At 42.7% G+C, this 13,960-nt stretch overlaps 1 protein-coding gene across 1 annotated transcript in view; it reads right to left on the bottom strand.

Annotated features, from left to right (window-relative positions):
• DENND3 (DENN domain containing 3) overlaps window positions 1-12,795 on the bottom strand; it is a gene marked incomplete at its 3' end in the record, with an annotated part of 300,261 nt that extends 287,466 nt beyond the window's left edge. The window contains exon 1 of the mRNA XM_082257394.1: window positions 12,571-12,795. Within this exon, the coding sequence (XP_082113520.1) occupies window positions 12,571-12,657 (87 nt within the window). The 5' untranslated portion in view covers window positions 12,658-12,795. The remainder of the gene's footprint in view (window positions 1-12,570) is intronic.
• Window positions 12,796-13,960: the final 1,165 nt, after the last annotated feature.

Below are 13,960 nucleotides of genomic sequence, written 5' to 3'. Positions count from 1 at the left end.
TTCGCCCACATGTGTGACATGGGCTGTTTAGATGTGATAAGGAGGAAATGTTTAGCATAGAAACTTACTGAAAACAGAGCATGTGCAGAGTTGCCACCACAGCTGCAAAATCCCTGGCTGAATTGGGGACATGGGCAGGAGGGGGGAGATAGAGAGCAGCAGGATCAACCAGGTTTTCTGCAGAATACAGAAAATTAATCCCATAGTGACTGACTGAGTATGAACAGCATGGAATACACCATTTATTGACATTTTTTTTAATAATGCGGGTTTAGTGACACTTTAATATCTCTTACTACTAACAGAATTAGTCACCTCATTAGGCCAGAGAAAAAAAAGAGAGGGGCTGAACTTCCGAGGGACAGCGCCACGGCGCTGTCTCCCGGAGGTGGGAAGGGTACCATTCCATTAGATTGTAAGCTCTTCTGGGCAAGGACCTCTAAATCCTCTTGTATATGTACTGTCTCCCTCTAATATTGTAAAGTGCTGCGTAAATTGCTGGCGCTATAGAAATCCTTAATAATAATAATTCCGGAAGGGTACCCCCCCCCCCTCCCCAAAAGGTGCCAAATGTGGCAGCGGAGGGGGGGGGGGGAGGAAGCATATAAGCGAAGTTCCACTTTTAGGCTTTTTTTGCTAGAAAAGGACTTAGAACCCCCAAATAATATATATTTTATTTATATATTTATTTATTTTTAGCAGAAACTCTAGAGAATTAAATGGCAGTCTTTGCAATATTTTATGTCAGTCTTTCAAACACAATTTTTTGGGGGAAAAAACACTTTAAATTAAAATAAAAAAAAAAAAAACCAAAACATTCAAGTTAGCCCAATTTTTTTGGCATAATGTGAAAGATGATGTTACGCTGAGAATCATGATTTTTATTTTTAGCCAAAAAAAAAAAAAAGTGATCCTCATTTTATCCAGAATTGTGCAACTCTACAACTGAGCTACTAAAGTTCTCCTGTAACACTCTGGCTGAACTGACAGCTGGGGATTTAAAGGAGAAGTATGGGCAAAGCTTGTTTTGGCATACTTCTCATGTGGGTCACAAGAGTGCACTTACTTTTGTGCTCCTGTGACCCCCAGAGTCAGCTAACAGCGGGGCTAAATCTGCCTTCGACTGACGTCACAAACCCACTCCAATCTTTGTGAGGATCCCGACAAAAATGCCAGAATCCCCCCAGATTCCTAACCGGCAGCTGGCTCCGCCACTCAATGCCACTGGGAGCAAAAGCCAAACTCCCCCCCCCCCACCCCTTTCCACAGGAGCAGAGCAGAGAGCGGTGACTGAATATCACCGCTCTCTGCACAGTGAGAGGACCCAATAACTGAATTATCAGTGGTTACGTGATTGTTCAGTTCTCGGGCTTAGAGGCAGTTGGGGGGGGGGGGGCAGCTTGCAGCATTGGATCAATACTGCAGCAGGTAGGTAGGTAGGTTTGGTTTATTTCAGGGGTCTCCAAACTTTTTAAGCAAGGGGCCGGTTTACTGTCCTTCAGGCTTTAGGAGGGCCAGACTGTGGCCATTGGTAGTAGAAAATGCCCCGGCATCAGTACCTCATAATTGGTTTTAATGAGAGGAATAGTGCCCCATTGATGGTGTCAGTATGGGAATGAATACAGGTGTGTAAGTGCTTCCACCTTCTCATATCCCAGTAGAGGGAATGATGCCCCATCACTGGTGTCAGTTGGTGGAATAAGGCCCCAAGGGCCAGATAAAAGCAAGCAAAGGGCCACATCTGGCCCCCATTTGGAGGCCACTGGTTTATTTTTTTTCAATCCAGCACTTCTCCTTTAATTTATTATTAGCTTAAAAGTAACAAATATTGTGTAGATGCCCTTAGAGATTGTTCCAAAAGCATTGTGACAAAATGAAAAATGACATATATGATGGAATGATGGAAGTCTGTCACTAGTCCTCCATTAGTGGTATTTTCAGTTCATCCTTCCTATCAATCTACTCCCCCCCCCCCCACTTCCAGTAGCAGGGTGACATTGCTGTTCATTATGTAGTGAAGGGGTGGTCTGAAGCTGGCCATAGATTAATCGTGAATGGGTTTGTTGGGAAAAAAAAATGTTTAGATCAGTGGCTGCAGCGCTGATCAAAGGTTTTCCCCAGAGTCCCCACAGTCAGAATACGATGTCTCAGCGGGGAGGATTCCTCCATCTACCTCACTTGTTTGAATGGAGAAATCAGTTTAAAGCCCACTAACTGAGTGAGAAAAAAAAACAAACATGCAATTTATGGCCAGCATTAAGGAGGTTGTAACCCCCCCCCCCCCCAAAAAAAAAAAAAAAGATCCTGTTCCTTTAAAGCAGCTAATAGCATAGTGCTTGTGCAGTGTATTTTGTCCCTTTCTATGCTGTAAAAAACCTGGTTGATCCTGCCTGCTCCTTTGTCCCCTATGTAAACTGACCACGGTAATCATGGCTGCTGATCCATGATACCGTGGTTGTTTTTTACGTGCCTCTGTCATCCTGCTGTATCCTGCTGTATTTAGAGTCTCTCCTCTCTCCACCCCCCCCCCCCCCCCGCCAGTCAGGTCCTAGTGTGGGGGGCTAGGCAGCAATGCTATTCACTGAAATTACAACCATTTTAAGCTGGCCATACACAAGTTATTTTCTTTACCACCGGAGGATTTTCCTGCTTTACGTCTGGGCCACTTTTTGCAACTTGGCACTGTGCGACTTTAACTGACAATTGCGCGGTCATGCAACGCCGTACCCAAACGAAATTTACGTCCTGTTTTTTCCACAAACAGAGCTTTCTTTTGCTGGTATTTGATCACCTCTGCGCTTTTCATTTTTTGCGATATTAATAAAAGAATAGCGGAAATTTTGCGAAAAATTGACATTTTCTACTTTGACAGTTGAAAAATATCCAATCTATTCAATTTTTGTCATATATTTAGGCCAAAATATATTTAGCTACATGTCTTTGACAAAAAAAATTCTCAATGAGCGTATTATTAACCGCTTTAAGACCGGAAGATTTTACCCCATTCCTGACCAGGCCATATTTTGCGATTCGGCACTGCGTTACTTTGACTTACAATTGCGCGGTCGTGCGACGCTGTACCCAAATTAAATTGATGTCCTTTTTTCCCCCACAAATAGAGCTTTCTTTCGGTGGTATTTGATCACCTGTGCGATTTTTACTTTTTGCGCTATAAACAAAAAAAAGAGCGACAATTTTGAAAAAAAAATAACAATATTTTTCACAATTTTTTTATATGAAATTCCCCAAAAACAAGAATGTAAAAATCAAAATTTAACATTTTAGGCCAATTTGTTTTCTGCTATATATTTTTGGTAAAAAAAAAAAAAATATCGCAATAAGCGTATTTTGATTGGTTTGCGCAAAAGTTATTGCAGCTACAAACTACGGGAAAGATTTATGTCATTTTTATTGTTTATTTTACTAGTAATGGCGGCGATCTGCGATTTTTAGCGGGATTGCGACGGACAGATCAGACCCCTAACTGACATTTTTGACACTTTTGGGGTTACCAGTGACATTACTACAGTAATCAGTGCTATAAATATGCACTGTTACTGTAATAATGACACTGGCAGGGAAGGGGTTAACTTTATTGGTGATCAAGGGGTTAAATGTATGCCTGGTGCTTACTGACGTGTGTGGGGGGAGGGGATTGTGTGACACAGACACAGATCGCAGGTTCAGCTATGCTGAATCCTGTAATCTGTCACTGTCTGTCACAGAGGAGATCCGCCCGCTTTGTTTACACAAGCGGGCGGATTTCCTCACTCGATCCCCGACGATCGGGGAAGAGCGGCGGTGATCACCGCCTCTCCTCCTCTGGCCCGACTCCCGCTGTGTCTGAATACGGCGGGAGCGAGCCTCCGGCGCCGCTGAGAAGGGGAGGAGTCCAGCGACGTAGGTCTACGTCGCTGGACGATAGGGAGCTGCTTTGCCGCAGTACCCTCAATGTGAGCGGTCGGCAAGTGGTTAAACCTGCTGGCTGAACAAAAGAAAATTACTTTATTCCCCCCTCCCCCCATGAGGGTCTCAAACTCCAGCTTGTTGACATCTCAGCGATGAGCTCTGCGGTGCATTGTTGCCTTGTGCCACATTGTGGGGGTTTTTTTTAACTTATTTTTATTATCTCAACTCAGCAAGCGCTGCAGAATGTTGCAACAAAACGTTGCCTTCCTCTTTTTTTTCCTTCTTACAGCGCATACCGACTGAACTGTCACAATATATAAAAGAGGCCGTCTGCCTTGTCCTTTGGAGCTACGCTGATCAATGCGGCCCAATGGTGAGAATGAACCCTGAACTATTTAAAGCGTAACTCCACGTTTGTTGAGAAAAAAACATCCCCCTCTGGGTGATCTCTGTACATTGCAAGGATTATAACAAACTTTGTTGCAGATTCCTTCCTTTTGTTATTCTGAAGAAATCATTGTTTGTTCCTCTGTGCTGAGTGGGTCAAATGGGAGTGGTTTCGTAAATTATCAATCAGCTGTGCAGCTTCAGGGCACTAATGAGGAAATCTGCTGGGCCTACATCCCTTTAGACGTGTTCCTATTGGGAGTATCTCACCAAAAAAATGACATTTATGTTGCAGGGGATGCCAGAAATCTGACTTGTATCTTAGTGCAGACTTCTGGGAAAATTGGTGAGCCAATCACACAAGCAGGAAATTATGTTTCTGGGGTGTGGTCAGTATACATTCTGTGTACAGAACAGCTCCAGGCGGCCATATTGCATTTTTATAATAATTACAGCGGCTGCAGATTGAAAAGGAAAGGTCATTTTAAATAACATTCAATCACAATATGATTTGTGTCACAATTGTATACGCTACATTGTTTTTTTTCTTTATTTGCAATTTTTTTCCCCCACGAAAGTGCAGTTACCCTTTAAATAAAGGCTGACCATTATAAGCACCCCATTATGTCCAACCCCTGTAATAGTCACTTTTGTCCTCTTTTAACCACTTAAGCCCCGGAAGATTTTACCCCCTTCCTGACCAGGGGTATTTTGCAAGTCGGCACTGCGTGACTTTAACGGACAATTGCGCGGTCGTGCGAAGCTGTACCTAAACTAATTTGACGTCCTTTTTTAACCACAAACAGAGCTTTCTTTTGGTGGTATTTGATCACCTGTGCGATTTTTTACTTTTTGCGCTATAAACAAAAAAAGAGCGTCAATTTTGCAAAAATAAAAATATTTTTCACATTTTTTTTTTATATGAAATTCCCCAAAAAAAAAAAATGTAAAAAATCAAAATTTTTTAACATTTTCGGCCAATTTGTTTGATGCTACATAGGTTTGGTAAAAAAAATAAAAAATAAATCGCAAAATGCGTATTTTGATTGGTTTGCACAAAAGTTATCGCGTTTACTAACAAAGGGAAAGATTTTTGTCATTTTTGTTGTTTTTTTTTTTTTAACGCGTAATGGCGATCTGAGATTTTTTTTGCGGTACTGCGACATTGCGGCGGACAGATCGGACTCTTGACTGACATTTTTAACACTTTTGGGGTTACCAGTGACATTACTACAGTAATCAGTGCTATACATATGCACTGTTACTGTAATAATGACACTGGCAGTTAAGGGGTTAACTTTGAGAGGGAGGGGCTGTGTGTGTCCCTAGGGGCGTGCTTCTAACTGTGATTGGCTGTGGCTTGAGCTGTAGGAACAGTGATCAACGGTCCTACATAGTAGAACCGTAGGATCACTATTCTTACACAGGGGAGAATGACAGGGGGCTTTGTTTACATTAGCCGCCTGACTTTCTCCCTCTCCACCGACGATCGCCGAGTGAACGGCGGACATCGGGTCCGCCGGTCACACGCGGGGGGGGGGGGGGGTCTGTGACCGCGTGGGAGCGCGCCTTTGGCGGCACGCGCTCGCTCCCCAGAGCCTCACAGGCTAGCGACATAGACCTACGTCACTCTGCCTGTGAGGGGCTGACCGCTGCAGTAAATATACTGTGAGCAGTCGGCAAGCGGTTAAACATGGAAAAGATAAGAAGTGCTCTGAAATAAAAAAGAAATGCATGTAGTGAATACTATCATTACAGGTATTAAATCGCATACAATATTTTTCCCTATAATGGGCCTTTAAAGTGGTTTAAAGCCTAAGGCCCCTTTCACACAGGCGGACAGTTCAGATCCGCCTGTCCCGTTTTTTTTGGCGGATCTGAACGGTCCCCCCCATGCATCCCTATGGGGCAGCGGAGACATGTCCGCTGACATCCGATCCGATCCGTCAAATCTGGACAGATGGAAACCCTATTTTGCATCCGTCCAGACGGTCCATTCCCATCCGATTCCCCCATAGAGATGCATGGGGAACTGACAGCTGTGTCTCCGCACACAGCTCGGAGAACAGCTGTCATCCTCCTACTCAGCGGAGGATCGGCGGATTGATTCCCCGCTGAGATAAACGGAGTCCGCTGACGGACGGACAGTGTGAAAGAGCCCTTAAGATTTTTTACAATCATGCATTCTCTGCATAAAAAGGTAAAAAACTTGCAACGAAGATACCCTCCCAGACCCCCCCCCTCCTTTATACTCACCTGAGCCCCATCTTGATCCAGCACTGTGCAGGAAAGAAGCAGTTCTCTTTTCTCTCTTCCTCCTCACAATGCAGATTAAGTGCAGTGGGATCCATTGGCTCTTGCTCCTGCACATCAAATCCTATGATAAGGGAACGGGGGAGCAGGGCAAAGTCTCTCTGGACACAGCCAGCAGGGCCGGGTATCGAGCTCGTCCGAGTCATCCCCTTAGCAATCCGCTTCCTTAGGGGGTACTCAAAGGAGGTGGAGGCAGGAGGAGCCAGGAGCGACAGAACGGAGGGGTACCCGTGAAGAGGAGGATCGGGGCTGCTCTGTGCAAAACCAATTGCACAGAGGAGGGAAGTATAACATGTTAAATATTTAAAAAAAAAAAAAAGCAAAAAGATCTAATATCACTTCTAGGCCCCTTTCACACATGCGGACCGTTCAGATCCGCCTGTCAGTTTTTCAGGCGGATCTGAACGGATGCCCCATGCATCTCTATGGGGCAGCGGATGTCAGCGGAGACATGTCCGCTGACATCCGATCCGTCAAATCCGGACAGATGGAAACCCTATTTTCCATCCGTCTGGCAGATCGGATCGGATCGGATGAGAATGGACAGGCGGTCCGTTCTCATCCGATTCCCCCATAGAGGAGAGCAGGGATCTGACAGCTGTCTCTGCACACAGAGAGGAGACAGAGCTTTAATTTGCCTGCTCAGCGGGGATCGGCGGATCGATCCCCACTGAGCAGAACGGACCCATGTGAAAGAGGCCTAAGGGAAAAAAACAAACACAGAAGTCTTCCTCTCAGCAACTAATGTATGTTAACCACTTCAGTCCCAGAAGGTTTTACCCCCTTAATGACCACGCCATTTTTTGAGATACAGCACTGCGTTATTTTAAACGGACAATTGCGCGGTCGTGCGATGCTGTACCCAAATAAAATTTATGTCCTTTTTTCCCCCCCATAAATAGAGCTTTCCTTCTCTGTGGTTTTAATTTTTTTGCATTATAAAGCAAAACAAAAAGGAGCGACAATTAAAAAAAAAATATATATATTTTATATATATATATATATATATATATATATATATATATATATATATATATATATATATATATATATATATATATATATATATATATATATATATATGTATGTTTTACTTTCTGCTATAAAACACATCCAATAAAAAAAAAAAAAAAAAAAATGTAAAAGAAAAATAAAAGAAAAATAAAAAAAAGTCTTCATCAATTTATTCCAATATGTATTCTGCAATGTATTTTTGGTACCCTGACTGCCATTAGGTATCGGGATGAAATCCTTGGACCCATTATCAGACCCTACACTGGTGCAGTGGGTCCTGGGTTCCTCTTGGTGCACGACAATGCCCAGCCTCATGTGGTGAGAGTATGCAGCCAGTTCCTGGAGGATGAGGGAATTGATACCATTGAATGAACCCCACGCTCACCTGACCTAAATCCAATAGAACACCTCTGGGACATTATGTTTCGGTCCATCTGACACCACCAGGTTGCACCTCAGTCTGTTCAGGAGCTCAGTGATGCCCTGGTCCAGATCTGGGAGGAAATACCCAGTACACCTTCCATCCTCTCATTAGGAGAATGCCCCAACGTTGTCAGACATGCATACAAGCACGTGGGGGCCATACAAACTACTGAGGAGCATTCTGAGTTACTGCAATAAAATTTCAGCAAAATGGACGAGCCTGCTGCATCCGTTTTCTCACTTTGATTTTCGGGGTGTCTTTGAATTCAGCCCACTGTAGGGTGATCATTTTCATTTCCATCAAACGATGTGGCATCCTTTAATTCCTATAACATTAGCCAGCCTGTACCAGTATAGATCCTAACACATTACGCAGTCCATACCAGTATAGATCCTAAAACATTACCCAGTCCATACCAGTATAGATCCCAACACATTACGCAGTCCATACCAGTATAGATCCTAAAACATTACCCAGTCCATACCAGTATAGATCCTAACACATTACCCAGTCCATACCAGTATAGAGCCCAACACATTACCCAGTCCATACCAATATAGATCCTAACACATTACCCAGTCCATACCAGTATAGATCCCAACACATTACGCAGTCCATACCAGTATAGATCCCAACACATTACGCAGTCCATACCAGTATAGATCCTAAAACATTACCCAGTCCATACCAGTATAGATCCTAACACATTACCCAGTCCATACCAGTATAGATCCTAACACATTACCCAAACCATACCAGTATAGATCCTAACACATTACCCAGTCCATACCAGTATAGATCCTAACACATTACGCAGTCCATACCAGTATAGATCCCAACACATTACGCAGTCCATACCAGTATAGATCCCAACACATTACGCAGTCCATACCAGTATAGATCCCAACACATTACGCAGTCCATACCAGTATAGATCCTAAAACATTACCCAGTCCATACCAGTATAGATCCTAACACATTACCCAGTCCATACCAGTATAGATCCTAACACATTACCCAAACCATACCAGTATAGATCCTAACACATTACCCAAACCATACCAGTATAGAGCCCAACACATTACGCAGTCCATATCAGTATAGATCCTAACACATTACCCAGTCCATACCAGTATAGATCCTAACACATTACCCAGTCCATACCAGTATAGATCCTAACACATTACCCAGTCCATACCAGTATAGATCCTAACACATTACCCAGTCCATCTATACTGGTGATATATAATATCCATCTATAATGTCTATATCTATAATCAAATAGTTCCTAAGATTAGATTAGACTAGATGGTCTATAGAAGTCTAGGTAGCTGCACACCACTGGTTATGCTTGCTCCTCCTTCTCATTAAGTCTATCTAATAAATGACACTGAAAGCTATAAGGCCCTGTTCACACCTGAGCATTTTTCAGCTCATAAAGTGCTCATCTCTGAAGTCTCAAAACATCCAACAAGCAAAATCCCATTCATTTCAATGGCCCCTGTTCACATATGAGTGTTTTGTCACCTGAAGCAAAACGCCTGAAGCTCAAAAAAGTACATGAGCTTCTTTTTTGGAAGATTACAGATGTTTTTGTTAGATCTCAATGCCTTCCTCCAAACACCTGCAAAAAAAACACCTGAAAAAACACCTGAAAACGATGCACTCAGGTATGAATGGAGCCTCAGGCTCATATCTATCCTAAATATCTTCTCTTAGGCTCCATTCACACCTGAGTATCATTTTCAGGCATTTTTCAGCCGTCTTTTGCAGGTGTTTGGAGGAAGGCATTGACATCTAACAAAAACGCTTGTAATCTGCCAAAAAAGAAGCTCATGTACTTTTTTGAACTTCAGGCGTTTTGCTTCAAAAAGATGTGAACAGGGGCCATTGAAATGAATGGGATTTTGCTTGTTGGGCGTTTTGAGACTTCAGAGATGAGCGTTTTACGAGCTGAAAAACAATCAGGAGTGAACAGGGCCTTATAGCAAAGCTATCCACTGCGGGGTATCGATCCGCCGATCAGGCAGATCCCTGCTCTCCTCTATGGGGAGATCGGATGAAAACGGACCGCCTGTCCGTTCTCATCTGATCCCATCTTCCAGACGGATGGAAAAAAATCGGGTTTCCATGCGTCCGGATTTCATGGACAGGATCGGAATCGGATAGCAGCGGGTGATCAAGCCTGCCTAATCAAAAAAACGAAAATGCTATAATCACTGGTAAAGCCTGCCAACCCTAAAGAAACACCCTCCCCACAAACCATGCTGTATTCCAAATCATAGTAGTGCTCCCAAAAAACGAAAACTCTAAGGGTCCATTTACACTAGCGCGACTTGGTCGCCTGACAAGTCGCGGTGGGTCGCTCGCCATTGATTAGCACAGGACCCGTTCTAATAGGAGAGACACAAGTCGTTCCGACTTAGAAAAAGGGTCCTGTACTACTTTGGGGCGACCTGGAGGCGACTTGCATTGACTTCAATGATATGAAGTCCGTGCATGTCGCGCCGAGGTCGCGGTGCGAGCTGTGCACCGCGACTTCACAGGTCGCCCCACCAAGTCGTGTCGCCGCAGTCTGAACGGGGTCTAAAGGTTTCGCTTAGTAAATAAACTTTGTCAGGAGTGAAAAATAAATGCACCAAAAGTAAAAGTGTCAAAAGATAAAGAAAGAAAAAAAATGGAGGGGACCAAACTATCCCCACATGTTTGGAGTCAAACAAGTGGGGATAGTTTGCCGCATCAGTTGTCATTACAAGACAACCGACCGTTGGCTATGGACGCCGGTATCGGGATGATGCCTCTAGCTGCAGGCATCACTCCGGGACAAGCACTTTCCTGAAATATCAGCAATATTGGTAACCTCCTGGGCCGATTCCGATATATCGGGGAAAGTGCATATCGCCCCTCGATATATCGGCTTTGCCGATAATTGGTCGATCCCTAAAATAGAGGGGAACCCAGAAAGCAATAAAAACCTGACAGGAGTTCTATCGCATCTCCAAAAGGTAAACAATGTTTTACCCCTAAATTATACTTTAAAGCGGAGTTCCGGCCTATTTTGCAACTTTAGTGATTCCTGAAGTGCTCGCTATGCTGATCAACAATTGGGCATTTTCAATTTTTTTCGGGGGTCCCTTCCCTTATTTTCAGGGCATCTTTGATTGTACTTCCTCCTTCTCCCCCCTCTGTGGCCACGGCCACTGACATCACTTCCGCCTTTGCATTGCGTGTTTGTCATCACTCCCAGGAGGCTGGAATCAGGAAGAACTCCCAGACTACTCCTTGGAATCAGGAAGAAGGACACAGCAGATTACACTGCGGCTTCAGATGCCCACGTCTAAGATGGCCGTGCCCAGCGTTTTTAAAAGTAAGATTTTGACTAAAATCCAATACTGTACACCTTGTAAGTATGAGAATAGCGGTTCTGTAAAGGGCGATGGATTAGTATTATAGGGGTATTTTTAGTTAAAAAAAAGGTATTTGAGGCCGGAAATCCGCTTTAACCTCCCTGGCGGTATGATTGTTTCCGATTTTAGGTGCTGAAAGCGGTACCATTATTTTGCATGTAATTCTTAAGAATGGAGCAGCCCAAACCAACTATTTACATATGATTTTTTTTTTTTTTTTTTTTTTTTACTGTGCGTTCTTCTTTATAACATCTCGGGTATGATAAAATTTGAAACACAAAATCATAAATTATAATATAATAAATAACTATAAATAAATTAAAGTCTGTATATATATATATATATATATATATATATATATATATATATATATATATATATATATATATATATATACACACACACACATACATATACACATATACATACACACACACACTAATATATATATATATATATATATATATATATATATATATATATATATATATATATATATATATATATATATATATATATAGTACAGTAAAACTGCAGGAAAGGGCACTGGGGGGCAATCTAATGTGATTTTTTTTTTATTTTGCATTGTATCAGTGTGTTTGGTGTGTTTTACTGTTTGAATTTGCCGCCGGTTCCACCCCCCTGTGAACTTCACGTCGCAGGAGACGGATGCCGGGGCACAGAACATCGGGAAGATCCGGCCACCGCACACTGCCGGGCCGGAGACAAGGTGAGTACCCTCTCTTACAGGATCCAGCGATCTCCTTAGCGGTACCCTGAGTGTTGCCTCCGGGCTACCACTTTTGGCACTGAAATTTAACCTCGAGCTACACTCGGGAATACCGCTAGGGAGGTTAATGGAAGTCTCTGGCAAGCTGATGGGATCAACACCGGTAGAAAAAAAAAAAAAAAAAAAAAAAAATGAAGAACATTTCCCTCTGCAGTGTAAACTCACAATTTTGAGGGGGGTAGAAAAAAAAAAAAAAATACACTCTCTGCACCACCCATCTGCTGTCTCCTCTAAATAATGTATCAGCTCTTTTGTTAGAATTTTTTTTTTCTAAAGTGAAACTGCATTCAGAAAGCCATCACAACATGACGTCCGGCTCAGCTTACCTTGTTGATCTCTCTCAGTTTGTCTGTGGAAGCCCCAACCAGCACACAGATCTCCAGTAACCCTGAGGGCAGCTGCGAGTCTTCCATCTTTACAAACTCTCCTGAAAGGTCCCGGTTGGCCAAGTGCAGGCAAAAGCGTAAAAACCACCGATGGGTACTACCGGAGTCTGCAGGTGAATGGAAGCCAAAAAGAGGAAGAGTTCCAAGCCATAGAAGTGGTCTTCAATAAAACGATCAATTATGAAAACAGGAGAGCAGGACAATCTCACCGGATTGTGAAGTAAAGCGTCAAATTATATCCAGAGGTCAACGGCTCAGATTAATTAATCCTAAACTGATCGGAACCTAAATATTTCCAAAGCTTCAAATTGGTAGAATTAAACATGTATCCAAGGCTGGGATGCAGTCATAGTTATGATACAGAATCCAAATTCTTGTTTCATTCTAGATAACAACTCTGATGGATACAAATGTATCAATTCAGCATTGGTAGAAAAAAAAAAAAGTATTTTATTTAATAGTAGATGCAAAAAGATACATGCGATTCACACGGCTTTACCAATTTTCCGAAACAATATCCAAAATTCTGCCATAATGGTTAGATCTAAAATCTAAAAAAAAAGTGTCGAGAGTAGAGAAAACCAATTTGGGAAGGTGTAGAAGTGCAACACTAAAGGAACTTAAATTGGTAACAATATAATATGCAAGAAATCCCAGGAGAAACAAAGCCAAAGGCTCCTTAAAAATTAAAGCTGATGCCCAACTCTTGAGGTTTTCTCTCGTTGTGGTCAATGGAGCTGGCTCCTAGACTGGTTCCTGAATTCCAAATTAAATTTAAAGGCAGTAGTAACAGATGCCTTGGGTCGGAGAGTGACCAGTATCCTCTCTAACTTGGCTTTTTAGACAAAGGCTAACTTGGCTTTTTTTTTTTTTGGAAAAGTCAAATACATAGGAAGTAGTCCAAGGTTCTTCTAGATGGTTCTTCAGTTCGGAAACAGAAATGGTAAGGTCTCTAGGAACACCATGAGGAGCATACCAGAATCTAGAACTGTGGCTTGGGTCTGGGAGTGACCAATAGTCCCTCTAAACTTGTCTTTTTTTGGAAAAGTCAAATACATAGGAAGTAGTCCAAGGCTCTTCTAGATGGTTCTTCAGTTCAGAAACAGAAATGGTAAGGTCTCTAGGAACACCATGAGGAGGGTATAATAATCTAGAACAGTGGCTTGGGTCTGGGAGTGACCAATAGTCCCTCTAACTTGTCTTTTTTTTGGAAAAGGCAAACACATAGGAAGTAGTCCAAGGTTCTTCTAGATGGGTCTTCAGTTCGGAAACAGAAATGGTAAGGTGTCTAGGAACACCATGAGGAGGATACCAGAATCTAGAACAGTGG

Source organism: Pelophylax lessonae, assembly GCF_965119305.1.
Source record: "Pelophylax lessonae genome assembly, chromosome: 5".
NCBI lineage: Eukaryota > Metazoa > Chordata > Amphibia > Anura > Ranidae > Pelophylax > Pelophylax lessonae.
Note: the sequence above shows the minus strand (reverse complement) of the source record. Positions and strands in the feature narration are given on the sequence as shown.